The following is an 18,225-nucleotide window of genomic DNA, read 5'->3' as shown; positions in this document are numbered from 1 at the left end:
TGTTCAGAGATGTCCTACCACATGACACACTCTTCCAGTTAGTGCCCAGTTCTGTTGTGTCTCTGATGGATGCCTCCTGAGTCATGGCTTTGTGCGGCACCCATGAAAATAGGAAATTGAGCCCAAAAAATGTAGGTCCCTGCATCCAGGGACCTCTGTCCTCCACAAGAAAGCATGTGTCCTAAGTCTTAGTGAATACATATCAGCATGGATCACTGAGGTCTGCTGAGCTACACTTAACATCAGTCCAGCCTGCAATGCCTAGAGATATGTAAACATTGCCTGATTTCAGATTTCCACAAGTACTGATGGTGACCTACTGGAAAGAGGAGCCTGCCTTCTCCATCAGCTCCTTGGACTGGTGTGGATAGGATATTCTGCATTACCAAAATACTATGCTTTGCAGGCAGAAGTAATTATTTTATAAAGGAATGCCTTGGAATACAAAAGCAATTCTATATGATGTGATGACCTGCAATGGGTAAGGACCCGGCACAATGAGACAGAAGGGCCTTTTTCTTTCTGTTTCCTCAAGCGTCCATGGGATGCTGAAGATGATACACAAGATCCAGGAACCATGAGGATGAAGGAGACTGTGGTGGGTCAGTGTTGAGGCTTCTTTTTTTTTTTTTTTTTTTTTGTGCCAGCTATACAGGATACACAAGAGAAAGCTGGAGAAAGAAATATGTACACAGCCTGCTGTTGTGGGGACAGCACACACTTCTTTTATCATGATCTCTTCAACTAGACAGGTTAAGAGAATGTGTTTTGGGTTTCTGTGGCAGGGTTTTGGTAGCAGGAGAAGGGGATACAGGGGTGGCTCCGGTGAGAAGCTGCTAGAAGCTTCCCCAGCTCCAGGTCAGACCTGCTTCTGGCTAAAGCCGATCCAGTCAGCGCCTCTGTGAATAACATATTTAAAAGGGGTGCAACACATGGAGAGGTGCAGTGTGGCCTCAGCCCCAGGCAGGGCCTGGCCCAGCCCTATGGCCCAGCACAGTTCCTGCTGCAGCTCCAGATCCAGACCCAGCCCAGGAGCCAGGAGCTCTGCAGGATCCAGTGAAAGAACCTGCAGCAGAGAGAGGAGCAGAATGTGAGAGAGACAACTCTGCAGACACCAGGGTCAGTGAAGAAAAAACAGGTACCGGAGCAGAGGTTCCCTTGCAGCCCGTGGTGCAGCCCATGGCAAGGCAGCTGTGCCGGTGCAGACCATGGCAAGGCAGCTGTGCACCTGCAGCCATGGAGGGTAACGGGGGAGCAGAGATGCACCTGCAGCCTGGGGAGGGCCCCACACTGGAGCAGGTGGAAAGGAAGCCATGACTCTTTGGGAGGGACACATGCTGGAGCAGTTAGTGGACAGCTGCAGCTCGTGGGAAGGACTCAGGCTGGAGAAGTTCATGAAGGACTGTCTCCCGTGGGAGTGACCTCACAATGGAGCAGGGGAAGAGTGTGAGGAGCCCTCCCCCTGAGGGGGAAGGAGCAGCAGAGACAATGTGTGGTGGACTGACCGCAACCACCATTCCCCATCCACCTGCACTGCCCGTGGGGAGGATGTAGAGAAACTGGGAGTAAAGTTGAGCCCAGGAAGAATGGAGGGATGGTGGAAAGGTGCCTTTTTAAAATGTGATTCTGTTTTTTCTTATCCTATTCTGGTTTGGTTTTTAACAAATTAAATTGATTTTGTTTCCCCAAATCGAGTCTGCTTTGCCCGTGACCATAGGTGGTGAGTGACCCCTCCCTGTCCTTGCCTCAGCCCACAAGGTTTTACCTTTTTTTCTCTCGATTGTCCTCCCCATCTCACCAGGAAGTCTGGGCAGGGTGGGGGGGAGGGGATGTTGCAGAGGAGTGAACGACCAGCTGTGTGGTGTTTATTGCCGGCTGGGCCTAAACCACGACAGTGTGGAACAAACTAAGTCCTTTAGAAACTGTACCATTCAAGTGTATTAAACAAATTACTAGCCCTCACTCCAGTTCTGAAGGAAATCAACAAAAATAGAAATACTGACTTCAGAAGGAGGGAAAAAATACCTAGAGCAAAACAACAAAAACTGATATTCATATTTTTGTAGTAATTTTGGAGAAGTCAACAGTTCACACTAACAAATGTTACATGCAAATCTTGTGAATAGGTTAGGTAGAACCACGCCTGCCTTTTTTGGCCAATAAACTATTATCTCCCCAAATTTTATTTCCTTCTAATCACAACAAAACTGCCAGTACTGAACAACTTCTGAAAGCTCTCTGAGTTTGAGTGCAATTCTTACAGAGAAAGAAAAGCTTCCTGACACCTGCTATTTTCTCTGTGGATGGAAGAAAATTCATACCATTTGAACTGACCTACACCATTTTGTCCCATGCATTTTATTGAAGTAAACTAAAATATGTTCTGCCTTATAGCTAGCTATCTCAAAAAAAAAACAAAACAAAAAAAAACCAAAAAAACAAAAAACCTCATACCTCATACTTCCTCCTGTCAAAGTAATTTCTTCTTTCACTGCTGCATTTTAGAAAAGCTGCTGCTTTGAATTTTATTTTTTTATTTATTTCACTGGTTATTAGGAGTCTGGTCAGGAAAAGAAAAAATCAGTGGAAAAAAGCTGCAAGTATCCCTGCAGCTGAGCTCCCCTGTAGTCTGCTCAAGACTTGACCAGGACATCTGTTTTTCAAGTCAGGGAAAATTCTCTGTTACCTACAAACAAGTTAAAATGGCAAAGGAGCGCAAAGGAGCTTTGAGAATCAAAAACGGAGCACCACAACCATCAGCTAGTGCTGGAATGTGAAGCACAGTCCGTGGGAACAGATGGTTTAATACATCACAATAAATCTCTTACCAGCCTTTGCAACATAGTATTTCAGATAAAAATAAGTTTGTTACAATCTGTGAACAAAATGTTGTCCTCAGAGGCTGAGAGGAACTGCTTTTGACTTTACTGAGAGTTGCAGCTCCATTTTAGAAAATATTTAATTAATTTATGTTTTTAAAGGAGCTGATCAAAAGTTCCTTCTCACCTTATTTCATAATTATGAAATTCAACCCAAAAGACTACATCGTGACTCAACATTAACAATTCCCTCAGCTAAAAAAAAATGCCATTCAGCATTTATCCTCCTCACCTAGGACATCTGGAACAGCAGTTCATGATCCACCTGCTTCACAGACATTAGAGAGTGCAGGACAATTATCAGAGCAAAGTAAGAATGTCATTTGAGCTACAAAGTGCTCATGTTACATACAGCTGACACATCAGAATACCTGCCTTGAGCAAGCAGATTTGCATAAATGAAAGAGCTACAGACCATGACTCTCACAAAGATGTCACATCAATTGGGCCACACTTCCTTCTTCATTAGGCTTATATGGGGGGCAGTCCAGGGAAGGAGGAAGACTGAGGGGAAAAAAGAAGAGTTACATATTTTGGATGACATAATACAGCTGCAGTTTCCATTTTTGACAAATTAAAGACTGTATTTTTAAAATTAATAACTTTAAGGGGATTGGGTGCAAGCTGGTAATTTCTTCATCTAAGGAACATTAACATTCATTTCTAATTCAAGTTGGCATGCATCTTCAATTGCATCTGGAATGTTTATTCCATCATTTCCTTCATTTCACATGAGTTCTTTCATTTAAACAATATTCTTGTACAGTAGAGGTGATGGGTCCTGAGCTTTCTCCAGTGGCATCAGCAGCATCTTATGTCTCCCTTTGAGAAGTTAACAGAGAGCAAAGATTTTGTACCACATAATTTATCATACTCATGAATGCAGTCCATGAACAAACTGCAGGTTTTACAAGTTTGTTTTCTATTTGAACCTGTCCAATAAATGCTTTGTGCAAAGCTATTACAGCCTACAAATTGTGCACACTCACTGTGTGTAGTACTCCCAGTATTTGCTACTTTTAATTCAGTAGTCAGTCTTTGCGGTTGGACAGGCCAATCACATGGCTTGGTTTTCTTTCCTGAACATTGAACTAATCCTATCACCCCAAACAGAGGAGAAAATGGGAGCCTGACTAGGTAATAAACCAGGACACAGTAGGTGTAATGCCCAAGGGGACTGGCAAAGATATGAAGGTCAGACTACTAAATGTTAAAAAACAGTGTCAGCTTGGATGTTAGTGGTAAAAGAAAATGAACAGCAGTTTCCAATGAGGAGCTGCAAGTAAGTTTTTTCTCTCTATTCTTTATTTAGGAGGACGGCCCAGACCAAGAGGAAATTCAGGTTTGATCTGGCCAAAATTACCAGGTTTCCCATGATAAATAAACCCATTTCATTTCCTCAACATTTTAAAAGTTACATTTTTCACTACTTGACATATAACAAGACTATGCCCTTCCCAGATTATTTATTTCAACCATCAGTTCATGACAACCAGGTAGGAAAGTAGAAAGGTTTGTGGAAGAATATGAACACCAATTTTTCAACACTTCTCAACAACAACAACAACAATAAAAAGATCTTAGAATATTCTTTGAGCCATAAGATAGGTTGATACTGTCACCTACTTCAGTCTCCATGTTCTAGAAAATATAGAAATACCAAGCCTGCAATATCCCCTCCCTCTCCCCAAATAGTTACCTTAGAATTGAGAGAGAAAATAAAAAATGTTATTTCTCCATACTACACACAAGTTTAATCACAGTGCATTTTTCTTCCATTTGCCTCAAGGCAAAACAGGAATTTTAGAGAGGACTGAACAGTTACAAATAGATCACAGAGGTAGGCAGAAAGGCAAGAAAAGGACATAAAGGTATTATTGGCAAAGCAGAACAAGCAAAGGTGGACTCAGTAGGAGAATTAGCAGAAATGTAGGTCAGAGCTAAGGCCTTCACGTCCCTAGAGGCTAGCTAAGAAAGTCTAAACTACAGCAAAGTCACACAGAGGAAGCGTTTTTCAAGGTGTGATTGTCTATGTGACCATTGGTGCTGAAGAAACTTCAAAGAAATTACTATATATTAATAATAACTGTAATTTCTGTAGTGGATATCACAGGAGTTAAATTCTAAAACACTCCGGCACATTCAATTCCACATAGAAAATGGTATTAAACAAGGTCCAGAGGTTTTTTTCTTCCAGCCCTGCAATCACTATTGGAAGAAAAGAGAAACCCAAGGCAAATGAAAGGAACTCTGAAAGATGTAAGCATTTGCTTCATTTCAGATGGGTGGGGGTTTTTGAGACTGGGTTACATTTTGCCAGGGCTTCAACAGCTGGCCAGATTATTTGCTGCTTCAAGCACAGCAGTGGCCCAGAGGTTCCCAGGGTAGGAAGTGCCATCATTTGCAATGCAGACCTTTAACCCAGAATCTGCCCTGAATTCAGATCTTTCAAATGTGTGGTAACCTACCAGTCACGGACAGTTAGTTATCTGCAAACATAAGGGAGGGAAAATACGTACTGAAAAGTAAAAATAACCCATAGAAGTATTTTTATCTGATGGGGTGAGATTTGAAGATATTCATGACAGTTTTCCAATGGTCAGTGATGAAGAGAAAAAATCATCTCCATCAGAAAATAATAATGAAAAAACTTGATAGTCTGAAAAGCCAAAGCTGAGAATTGAAGCAAGTGTGAAGTAGAGGTAATACCAGTCATTGTTCCTCCATCAGTTAGTGGCAATAGCATTGACAAGCCAAGGATTCATCACTTTCCACCACACAGGTGAACTGTAATTTTGCAGCTTGGAAAAATGTCATCCTTCAATTGTGTTTTTCTTTTCAATACATAGCAAAATACTGACGTCATGTGTGGGCATACAACATAACACTTTCAGTGCTTATCTTTTCACAGATAATTCCTACCTCTAGCATCCAGAGAAATTAGATGTGCTTATATGTAAAATACCAAGTGTTACACGAAAACCCGCGACACCTAGGTTACATCAACACCAGTAAAGCACCATACTGACAGCAGTAATAAAACCATTTGTCCAATATTGTTGGATATACACATTTTCAGCTCCTGTGGATGGTAGCTATTGTTCAGAGACTTCTAGAATAATAATACATTGTGCATGTAACTCTGGTAGGAGGCACAAAATACAGACAAGACAAATGATCTTTACAACTTTCACTCACTGGATTCTTCTCAGCACTTGGTTTCCATAGTCTATCCATTTCATCTGGTCACTAGGGATGTCAGCAAGCAGTGATGATACAAGTATACAGTCAGGTGCTGCTATTAACCAAGCACCAGGCTACACCTATTGCTTGAATAAATCTGAACAGCATCTTAAAGCAAAGGAGACACTGCTGCAGTAACATTGACAGAAGACCTAGCTATTAAGCTGTCTACAGAGTCTAGTATCAGTGAAATGTTTGACAGCCGCAGGGACAAATATGTATTAGCAACATTGCTTAATCCATGTTTCAAGGGCAGAATTGAAACCATGCCTTCACCCTATGCAGGCATAGATTGCTGGAAGGATACTGTCATAAATAATAGTGCTGGAGGCCATACCATTATGCACCTCCTCTTCTCCCTCATCCTTCCACTTAGCTCCCCTAGGCCAAGTATATCTCATAAAGCAGGAGATGCACAAGCTCCTGGAACATCACAGGGTGCAAAAGAAGTGATCACAGCATTCCTACAGTTTCTGGGTCTTCCTTTATCAGCTCAGAGTGGGCCAGTACCTCCCAGGAAAAACTCAATTTGTCCGTATCATGGGAAGAATCTGTCCATTAGGAAAGGTCTATAGGTGTCATGGGAAACCTTTTCATATGCTGGGAAGTGAAAAGTTGACTTTCAAAAAGGTATGCCCTAGTTCAGACAGGAATTAATTCAGTGAGCCTATGGCCTGTGTTAAGCAGGAGGTCAGATTTGATGATTGCAATGGTCCCTTCTGGCTTTATAATCTAAAAAGACTAACTACTTTAAGGGGGGGAGAGAAAAATAAAAAAAAAAAAAAAAAAAAAAAGGAAACCAGTACCAGTATTCTTAAGCCTCCAAATTCCCCACCATCCAATATGTACTCAGATTTCTTTTTCAGGTATGTGTCTGGCCCTGAGACACATTGAAGATGTGGGCTTAATAAACCGCAGCATAGAGCACCTCTTTCTTAAGGGAGTAATTTGAACAGCTTAGCAAGTTATATACGCAACATGCAAGTGACTCTCTAAATTGGCCTAATGGAGGAGACTGCGGAGGAATCTATCAATCAAAATTCTTGCAGGAAGGTGAAGAGGCATATTACCAAGTATTGTGCTTACATTCCTATTCCCTTTTTCTTCACTTCCCAAATATTATATAAAAGATTTTCTCTGCTGTCCGCTTGAGTAATTTGGCAGAAGATAAGAACTGTGCAAATCTCTGTTCTGTGAGAGCTTTTCCTGAAGCTTTGATTCACCTGGATTCATAAACCTCTGGGTTTTTCTTTGAGGTTTAAGGAGATGTGAGCTGGAAAACTGCAAACTGATCTCATGTTAATAGCGTGCAAAATTGCAAAATTACAAGCTATAAATGGATTTACATTTGCAATTTAGGAACAATGGGCTGACTTTCCTGTTTGTAACAAAAACCTACAGCCAGGCACAATTTACCATACATCCACAGCACATATGCACACAGATACACATGCAGCCCATTTACTTGGTGGAAATTCGTGAGGGAATCCAAAGAGTGAAAGCTCATAAAAAGTAAACATTTTGGAGAGTATTCTTTCTCAAAGCATCCTTCATCTTAGGCTTCTGGATTACTTCACTTTTATTTTATTACTCTTGTAGTACTGAATGCTAAATCAAACAAAACCCACACCATGTAAAACAAGAAATCAGTCAAACTACTGAAACTGTAAGGCTTGTGTTTGTACTAAAATATTTAATCAGAAAATATAAATCCCAGATTTGAATGCACACATTCAGGTAAATTCAGCAGGTATACTAAAATTGAGTAACCTCTTTTTTTCTCTGCACTAATTTCATAACACAGGAAGCTTCTGTCGACATAAGTCAGGAAAGAACAGTTGTACCAATATCAGAGTATTATGTTTACATATTTTCACTAAAAGGAAACCAAGCAAACTGGTAAATTATCTTCATTTGAAAGGGAATATTTTTGTGAGGATAGTTGTGGTGGTCAAAAGGGACTGTTTCACTTTGATAAAAACAATTTGTCAGGGGATGGAAAGGATAAGGTATTTACTTCACATTTTCCATTCCAGTTTCACCCATGAAACAAAAAGGGAGGGGGTGTATCTCACTTTTGACAAATGTTTGGCTTGTGAGAAGTCACCCATACCAATTTCCATTGTTATTCCCAGTCAGGAACACATTTCAGAGACAAGTATGTGTCTCTTCTCTTATTATCATTATCTTTACTGTTTATTGTGGGTGACAAAGAGGGAAGCCAGGCTTAAGCTTCATTGTCTTAAGTGTTAAGCTTTCTCATGATGTTTGGCCCCAACAAGTCTTATCAGTGTACCTCATATGGCCAACATTCATGTTAGCTACAACTCTAAGAAACTACAAAACAAAAACAGTTAGAGGTACAAAGTTGAGGAAACATGCGTGTCCAGAAACAAACCAATTTTTAAACAGATTTAGGAGAATAAGGATGCAGGCAATTCTGAAAATCCCACCCTTAAGGACTTCTGTCCCCACAGGGTACATGCAAGTTAGGCACATGCAGCAAGATCCACAATAAGGCTAGGTATTTTTCATATTCCTGAGCCATGCAAAAGGTTCAGCTGAACTGAGCAGGGGCTCCTTTGCCTCCTAGCATCCTTAAAAAAGACAACCCATAAAGAAGCTCCATTGTTTCTGACTATAGAGATAGGTAGGTTCTCCTCTCCTCAGTGGGAGTGCCAAAACAGCTAATCCTTGCCTTTAGACATTCCAGCTTGAAGGAGTGTAGCCTGTTTCTGAAATCCACTTACCCCTCTGTCTCCCTGTACCATACACTTTGCAAGAATCACATTACATCTGTCACGTCATGGTGCAAGGACTCACTTATGCTACTTGGTGCTAAATGCAAGGGAAAAAGGCACTTCGTAGGTAGACATGGGGCTGAGTGACGAGAAAGCAGAAATTCTCCTTGACCCAGAAAGGAAGAGGAAGAATAAACACTTCTTGCCTGCAAATACAGCCCCATTTCCCACCTCCCACCTGTGTGTACACTCTCAGCACTCTAATCTCAAGGGTACATGGACACAAACTCATAAGCAGACTATTAGGTCTCCTCTAAGCAGGTCTTCTCTGTCACTCTCAAGGCAAGTTAGTCAAAAAGAAACTATTTTGAGACTCCTGTTGCACCCAGACAGCTTTATGAACAGGTACCAGGTAGCTTTGTGAACACCCATCAGCAGAAACTCAGGTAAATCAGGGCAGGGACCGTGTGTGTCAGAAACATATGTGACTGGGAAACTTTACTGCTTCCAGGTTTTGGCAACAAAGCTTCTGTAATTCTGGAGAGGTTGGTAAGGCTTCATCAGACAGGCATGGGCACTGAGAGCTTTCTAAGGGCCTAGGTCTAGAGCCTTGCCTTCATTAGCAACACCGATAATCCTAATGCAAAGGCAGTGATCTTTCCTGTTATCATTTTAAACACTACATTATTTATTCCTACTTGGAAAAGATCTAGTAAACACAGTATTTAAGAATTATTTTTCTGCCTATATGAGAGCTCCCAATGGTTTTGGACCTCGTGAAGCAACAGAGAGAAATATCTGCCAAAAAACCTCTTCAAACCAGGAAGCATTAGGAAAAAAGTCTCAGGAAAGACTAATCCCTCTGTATTTGTAATTCACAAAAATTTGGCTGAGTCTCCAAGCCCCTGGATGCTTGTATGAATTGGAATCACTGATCATTTTAAAAATTCAGTCTTCCCTCAGAAGCACTTGAAACACTCATCTTGCTGCTTATTTGAGCTCAGGTAAAACCAAATAAGCTTTATGTCCCCGCTGCCACTGAAGGCTTGCCTACAGCACAGATAGGCTCCTAGCTGTCATGGATGGTGGCAGATCTCTTGGCATGGACTTCAGATCAGGCTGTGGGATCCCACCAGGGATCTCAAGTATGTGCTTAGATCACGGGTCCCTACTAAAGCCTGTACCAGCATGTGTTCATGCCTCTTGCTAGAACTCAGTAAATTCCACAGTTTCCTGCCCAAGTAACTCAATAAATGTGGATCAACAGCAGCAAAACAGTGGTTTTATGAAAGGCAAGGAGGACTGAGTTGGCAAACCATGCTCTACTATCACCGATCAGCTTTGCTTTCCAAGTGTGGCAAAGTTCTGGCAAAAAATAAATATATAAAGAAATAACTGAAGCAATCAGCACAAGGGAAGCAGAGGAGAAGGCTTTGCCCAGAAGCAGGCTGAGAGGGGCTGATAATGAATGACTGATGATGATTACATGCAATTTTTTACTTCCTGCAAAATGATAGATACTGGCCAAGTCAGCCCCACAGCACCAGAGCAGAGCCAGGATGGAAAGCCATCTCAACAGCAGACCTCTGCTTCCTTGGTGAGTAGAGTGTCCAGCTTCAGGAGGTGAGCTGCCCTGGGCACCCATGGGATGCCTCGCATACAGCAGCTCCTGGGCCAACGCCACGAGTGGCACAGCCCCTTGGCAGGAGTGGTCAAGGGAAGGGAATGGCAGGGGAATGAACTCAGAAGGGGAAGGGGAGGAGGAGAAATCCATGTAACAAAAGTGCTTATGATTAATGGATCGGTGATGAGAGGAAAGTTTACATATGCACTTGGAGAGGAGGAAAGGATGTCCACAAGCTTCCTCCATGACAAATGCAGGCAAGAAACAGGGAGGAAAGAACTATTAATCAGCGGTACAAACAGATTTTTTTTTCCCCTCAGGAGAAGCCAGTCCAGGTAAACTACTCGGAGCGGTTGTTTCCAGCTTGCACTTTACAGAGGGCTGCTTGGTGGACCCCACAGCTGTCTGTGATGAGCCAGCACCCTTTAAGCCCAGCTCCTCCTTCATTTCCTCACACAAAGTGGAAAAGAGTCCTATAGACAGCATATGAGTAAAAACCTTCATCTTCATGTTTCAGCCACTGTTGTTATTCACAGCACACCTTACAAGCATGCCTACCTGCCAATCAAACAAATACCACTCTACCGAGTCCCCTAAACAGCCATCTGATCCTTTTCTAACTGTTGTTTAGAGTTGTTTAGGAGTGCCCATGGAGTGATGATTAACAGCCTCAGGCGCTGTGCAAGCACTTGGAATATGCATTTCTTAGTAGTAGGGACATTTTTTCCTTCATATTTTTATTGGTTGTGTTTTATTAGTCACATTGCTCTTCAGCCTCCCTGCAGCATTGGCAGCACTGCCATTAGCTCAAGATGAAGGTGCGTGTCCTCCCTTCATGGCTGAGGTGAGGTACCACAATAAAAGCAATATCAATAACCAGTACATTGCAGAAAATTAATAAGCAGCATACTGATGAATTGTTGGCAGCCAGCAGTGACTACAGAATAGGTAACACACTTAATACGAAGTCATCTCTTTTTTTGTTTGCTGAGAAAGTATTTAGGAGACTTGATAGCATGTAGGAAAACAGACTGCAAAAGGTATACAAATATTAAGTGAAGTCCAAGCACATTAATTACTTAGTAAGTGCTTGTAATTATCTGACAACTGGAGCACCTTGCTTGATCTGACATATGTCGTGTTACTCCCTTGTAGCAGCTGCAAGAAACATTGTGGAAACATTGATGCTGTGAGATAAAATATCCCGTGCTGTTACCCCAGTATCTCAGAGGTCTGCACAGCAGGGCAAAGCCTGGAAGGTCTTAAACTATACACTGAAAGAAAAACAAAAGCATCATCATGCACCAGGGCTCTCTCAAGGAATAAAGACATCTGATTTTTAATTCTTGGCTTTCTCTGGAGCCTCATTTTTTCCATATGTAAAATATGGATGCTACATCTCTTCAATATGCACATAGGTCCCACAAGATGTCAGTTAATGTGTCATCCACCTAAAAGGCACTTTCATGTCACCACTAGCACGGTTTAATAGTAAGCCATGAACACTACTGCCTACAGGAGTGCAGTCTCGGTTGGCAAGTTCTTCAGGTGTGAAGACACCCTTTCCTTACATGCAGGTGCAGAACAGAGCACAGAGGGGGTTGATTTTGCCTGATAGGTGCTGCTGCAATCCAGCCAACAAAGACCATGAGCACACACATGGCATTCTTCACGTGCGATGGCTGAGGCACAATAACAGACACCACCAGCATCTTTGCAAGGAGAAATAACAGCTGCTACTGCAGCTAAATATTTTTTTGTTGTTGTTTTTCCATTTCCAGAACCTTCTGGAATGCTTTATGGCTTGCTCCTTTTATTAAGTTGTTTAAAGGCATGAAGGAAGAAATTATGTGAAGGAAAGAGAAAAAGATTAACATATTTCCAAACATGCTATTAAAAAAAAAAAAAAAAATCACCTGATCCCTACCAGAACTTCACTGACTAAATTATTAAAAGGGGAGGGGGGGTGGAAATCCTGTACAACTTCCCATCCAGATGGTAGTTCCAGCGCTCCATGGTCAGCCTGTTTATTAATGAACATCTGTTTTCCTTATAAAACAGGGTGGACTTTCTACTATAAATTCTCCTTTCACATATTTCTTGGAAAATGACATTAGGAGTTATTCACTGTCACATAGATAAGCCAAATTTATTTTTAATTTTAGAAATTGCATATTAATTATAACATTTCTGTCACTCACTAGATTATTGATGAATGTATTGCTGAAACATATAGCTGCTTGAATATTGAAAAAAACAAAAATATGAGGTTGTCTTTGAAGATGTTTGGCTCCAGTCCCTTTAGTTGTCGTTCCCTTTAAACTTTCAGCACAAGTGGATGAATGCTGCTGGTAAAGATGATAATGGACATCAAACTTCAAAGCACTATTTACACAGTGTTAGAGGTCCCTAAAATAATTAATAAATTTGAGCATATCATTGTGTGGTCATGGACACTTTATGAACAGAAAAATGGTTTTATTGTAATTCAAGGTAAGTTTCTTCTTAGTTGTAACTGCATCTTATCATGTACTGAATGTTATACATTGAATTACATAGAAAGACTGAGATTTGGTAACCTAAAAGGCAATTAAAATTTGGAGACAGACCAGAGTTATAACTATAGTACCATATGTAGGGCAATATTTTAATTATGAACAAGAACGTGATGAAAGATTTCAGTCCCGTCACAGGATTTTGAAACACCACAATCAAAAGACACTGAAAGGGAATGTTTGGATGCAACCATTTGAAAAGTAAGGTTTAGACTTAAATTAAAAAATATTTAATTATCTTTTAATGATATTCACCTTCTCAGAGCATAAGGATCTGGAAACTCATCTAGAATGGGTTTTTTTCTCAATACAATGGCTTTTTTGGAACTCTGGTGCAGAGCAATAGTACTTTTACAACACCTTTCCTTTTGTGCTCTGACATTATTTTAAGAAAGAAAAAAGCTTGGAGGTGGTTTACCTGCTTATGCAGAAGTTTCAAAGCCAGAAACAAGGTGGGGGGGGGGGTTAATTTTTTTTTTTTTTAACAGAAAAATTTCAAGGCTTTGAAGTTGTAAGGAATACATGTGTATGTATGTGTGTGTGTGTACAAGCATGTCTTTGTTACTATGTTCAGCCTGATATCCAAGGCACATGACTTATCTGCAATTCAACAGTTTTGACTATGTATGACATGGCAGGTCAAAAAACTGTGAATAAATGGCATATTACTTGTCTACTGCAAGCCACAATAGTGAGGACAGTGAAACTGTTGTACTTAGAAACTATGGCTCCATGCTAGCTTCAAACTATGCAGCATACTTACCATCAAAGACAGCTTTTCACCTCCATCAGTGGAAAGCACTTCAGTTAAAAAATATGAACAAAAAAACCCAAAAAAACCCCAAGCAACCAAATGCGTGAGACAAAAGCTAGACAAAACCATGTGGTTAAATCGTTACATTGTCTATGCTATCCATCCTGCAATCTGGTCTTTCGGAGAAAGCATGGACGTTCCCGTAGGAAACAGGGCAAAGAGGAACAGTACTGAACTCAGGAGAGGAGACCTTGGGAATGGGGTTTGGCTTTTATCAACTGAGGAGGTGGCTCCCTTTTTCTGATTGCTTTCTGTCACAGGTAATCAGGATTGCCACAGCAGGTGTTATCTGACCTCACACAAGCAGAGACGGACTGACTCGGCCGTGGCTGTAGGTGGAAGCCCCAGCAGGCTTGGACGCTGAGCAAGCCCCAGACACCCTGCAGCAGCAGCAGGGCAGCTTCCACCTTCCCCTTGTGGTTGCCATCCCCTCCCGCCTGCTTCTCTTGCCTGAGAGGATTACACCGTCCAACAACGAGCTGCTCAGCAGCAGGCAAGAGCTCTGCCTCTGCTGTGAAGCTGTTGCCAGAACAGTTTGGCATCCAATCTGAACTTTCAAATAAACACTTAGAGATCAAAATGCCCCAATCTACACTCACAGAGACTTCAGGAAGCAAAATTAAGCCTGGGATTGCTTATATCTACAAAACATGAGCACAAAAGAGGTTTCAAATATCTGACCCTAAATGCTTCTGAAACTGCAAGCGTAAAACCACACAGAAACATCCTCCTTGAGGAAAACTTGCAGTCAACTCATGGAGCAGAAGCTGCTCTCAGGTCTCTTCCAAGCCCATTGCAGATGACACAAGTTGCATCATTTTTCTGTGCCTCACTGCCACATTTGGACTCCTCTGTCCAGGCAGTAAACAATTTCCAGAACAAAGCATCTCTGACTGTGTCTCTGTTGCTCTTAGATCAGTGGAGCTTAGCTGAGGCAATATTGTAACTATCTGTTTCCCTGCTGCAACAGCAAATCCCTAATTATAAGCTTAATTGAATGACCTCAAAAAAGGGGGCAGAGCATCATCTCATATGCATATACATTTAATAAAAATGGGACTGGAAGACAAAGCTGTTACAGCTTGCATGTTTCAGAAAAAAATTAAACACAATAGGATATTTCAGGATTTTCAGGGTCAGTTCGCGAGACCCCTGCACTGCTGTGTTTGGGACACAAGCATTTTAAGCCACAAGGTTCTTTCAAAAATCCTGGCCTTTGTAGTTAACACTGTTTTATCACCAGTCAAGGGATCTGTTACTAACCTTAGGGGAAGTCAGTGTGATCTACTAGATAACACAGTGGCCTAGAACTGCACAGATTTGCCTCTAATCCCAGTTCTGCTATTAGCAGACTGAGATGACCTTGAGTAGATCACCTCACTCCGCAAAGCTTTTATTCCCTGTATGCACAATGGAGACCCTGACAGTTAGTTCATTTTTAAAGAACTTGAAGATCTACTGGTGAAGATGTCTTAGGTAACAGCCACATATTATCATTAATAACTCACGCTCCTTTTGCAATATTCTCTGTGCCAAAGATGGAAGTCATTCAATTTGCAGAACTGCCATTAATTGCTCTCTTGCTGTTAAAAAGGGAGAATAAGAGCTTGAAAGACTCTTGCAACAGGAGTAGTGGGGGCAAAATCAAGACCTGCTTTCATGTGAGACTGGTTGAATGTATTATTGATGCAATTGCCTACAACAGGCAGGCTCACTGACCCAAGGAACACCCTTCCCATACTCTTTCAGGAGTGTCCTAAATGCTCTTAAAAATGACAGAGGTCTTTTCAGTTCCTCAATCACCAAGTCTCTAATTAAACTGAAAAATATTTTGACCCTTTGTTCAGTTTCAGCATTTTTACTTACAATAGCATAATGCATTTTAACTAAAAGTAGGCTTTAAGATGTGGGGTCTTTTCCTTCTTCACTGGCACCTTGAAATTACAAGGTATTAGGAAGACGAAAAAGAAAGTAAGCTGTTCACAGGGGTTTTTTAATGAAGGAGTTAGATAGCTGGTTCTAAGAGCAGTCTGCAGCAGACCCACAGCCCACAGACAAACAGACAAAAACTCCCCCACCAGAACACACAGAAGGGTGAAGGGAGGTGGGGGGAGAGGCATAGGGCAGGGGGGCAATAATGCAGAAGAAGGGAAGCTTGCAAGGGCAAGGAGCAGCAGGAGGAAGAGGCTTCCCCCGAAGCCTAAGATACCCTTGCAGAACCGTTTCACCGCTCTGCAGACTGAAGAGGAAACACCCGTCGCATCAGGAGAGACGCTGGAGCCGAGTAACGCAGCCCCATCTGCTCCCCGTATAGCAACCAGCACAACTAAAAGGCAACAGGTGATAGTAGCAGGTGAATCTCTTCTGAGAGGTGCAGAGGCACCCATTTGCCAACCTGACCCCCTCTCTAGAGAGGTGTGCTGCTTGCCAGGAGCTTGTATCAGGAATGTCACCAGGATACTACCAAGCCTTATACAGTCCACTGACTATTATCTGCTGCTGTTGTTTCACGTGGGCACCAGTGACACAGCCACGAGCAGCCTGAGGAGTATCAAGAAGGATTACAGAGCTCTGGGAGAGGCGGTAAAGGACTCTGAAGCACTGGTAGTTTTTCCATTGATCCTCTGGGTCAAAGGGAAGGGGTCTGAAAGGGCCAGTCGAAGCTGACGAGTCAACAAATGGTTACAGGACAGGAGCCACAGCCAGGGCTACTTAGACCATGGGACTCACTTTGAGAAACCTGGTCTACTGGGGGCTGATACGTCTGTCAGGGAAAGGGAAGAGCATCTTTGGTCACAGATTTGCCAAGCTGGTGAAGAAGGCTTTACACTAAAGGTGATGAGGGAGGAGAATCTCAGTCTATCCCACTCTTACCAGTTTGATGCCAGTGCCAGCAATAGATGACCAGATCCTGCAGAAGAATCACAGCTCAGCAGGAGAGTACCTGAAGAGCAGCACAAAGGGATTCCAGCCAGTAGGTCAGCTTCATCAGGGGGCCCAATTTAAGTGCCTCTATGAAAACGCACTAGTGTGGGGAATAAACAAGAGGTGTTAGAGACATGTGCAAGCCTGCAAGGTTATGATCTCATTGGCATCATGGAGATGAGGTGGGATGGCTCCTATGACTGGAGTGTTGGAATGGAAGGATACAGGCTCTTTAGGAAGGACAGGCAGGGGAGACAAGGAGGGGGTGTCACCCTCTATGTCAGTGACCATCTGGAGTGCATGGAGCTCTGCCTGGGGATGGATGAGGAGCCGACCAAGAGATTATGGGTCAGGATTAAAGGGAGGGCAGGGACAGGTGACATTATAGTGGGGCTATATACAGGCCATCTGGCCAGGAAGACCAAGTGGATGAGGCCCTTTATAGACAGATAGGAGCAGCCCCACATTCACAAGCCCTGGTCCTTATGGTGGACCGATATCTGTTGGAGAAACAACACAGCAGGACATAAGCAGGTCAGGAGGTTCCTGGAATGCGTTGATCATAACTTCCTTCTTCAAATTATAGAGAAGCCAACAAGGAGTGGTGCTATGCTGGACCTTGTTGTCACCAACAAGGAAGGGCTGGTGGGGAATGTGAAGCTCAAGGGCAGCCTTGGCTGCAGTGACCATGAAATGGTGGAGTTTGAGATCCTTGGGGTAGTGAGGAGGACGCACAGCAAACTCACTATCCTGGACTTCAGGAGAGCAGACTTTGGCCTCTTCAGGGATCTGCCTGGTAGAGTGCCATGGGATAAAGCACAGGAGGGAAGAGGGGCCCAAGAAAGCTGGATAATATTCAAGGATCACTTCCTGCAAGCTCAGGATTGATGCAATCCAACAAAGAGGAAGTCAGGCAAAAATGCCAGGAGGCCTGCAGGGATGAACAAGCAACTTCTGGACAAACTTAAACACAAAAAGGAAGCCTACAGGGGGCGGAAGCAAGGACAGGTAGCCTGGGGGGAATACAGAGAAATTGTCAAAGCAGCCAAGGTTAAGGTTAGGAAAGCTAAAGCCCTGACAGAATTAAATCTTGACAGGGACATCAAGGGCAACAAGAAAAGCTTCTCTAGGTATGTAGGTGACAAATGGAAGACGAGGGAAAATGTAAGCCCTTTGCAGCAGAAACGAGACCTGGTTACCTGGGATACAAAGAAGGCTGAGGTACTCAATGACTTTTTTGCCTCAGTCTTCCCCGGCAAGTGCTTAAGCCATACCACCCAACTCACAGAAGGCAAAGGCAGGGACTGGGAGAACGAAGAACCACCCACTGTAGGAGATCAGGTTCAAGACCATCTAAAGAGCCTGAAGGTGCACAAGCCCACACAACCTGATGAGATGCATCTGCGGGTCCTGAGGGAACCGGCAGATTCAGTTGCTAAGCCAC

The 18,225-nt window shown here is 42.6% G+C and overlaps 1 protein-coding gene across 1 annotated transcript; it reads left to right on the top strand.

Annotated features, from left to right (window-relative positions):
- Positions 1-6,237: 6,237 nt before the first annotated feature.
- Positions 6,238-6,407, top strand: ZBED6CL (ZBED6 C-terminal like; the record flags this gene model as incomplete). The annotated part of the gene is made up of 1 exon (XM_010074327.1): positions 6,238-6,407. A coding segment is annotated over one exon (170 nt), but the record flags the coding sequence as incomplete, so codon positions are not given.
- Between the last annotated feature and the right edge of the window lie 11,818 nt (positions 6,408-18,225).

This window comes from Pterocles gutturalis, unplaced genomic scaffold, assembly GCF_000699245.1.
Source record: "Pterocles gutturalis isolate BGI_N339 unplaced genomic scaffold, ASM69924v1 scaffold15157, whole genome shotgun sequence".
In the NCBI taxonomy this organism is placed as follows: Eukaryota; Metazoa; Chordata; class Aves; order Pterocliformes; family Pteroclidae; genus Pterocles; species Pterocles gutturalis.
Note: the sequence above shows the minus strand (reverse complement) of the source record. Positions and strands in the feature narration are given on the sequence as shown.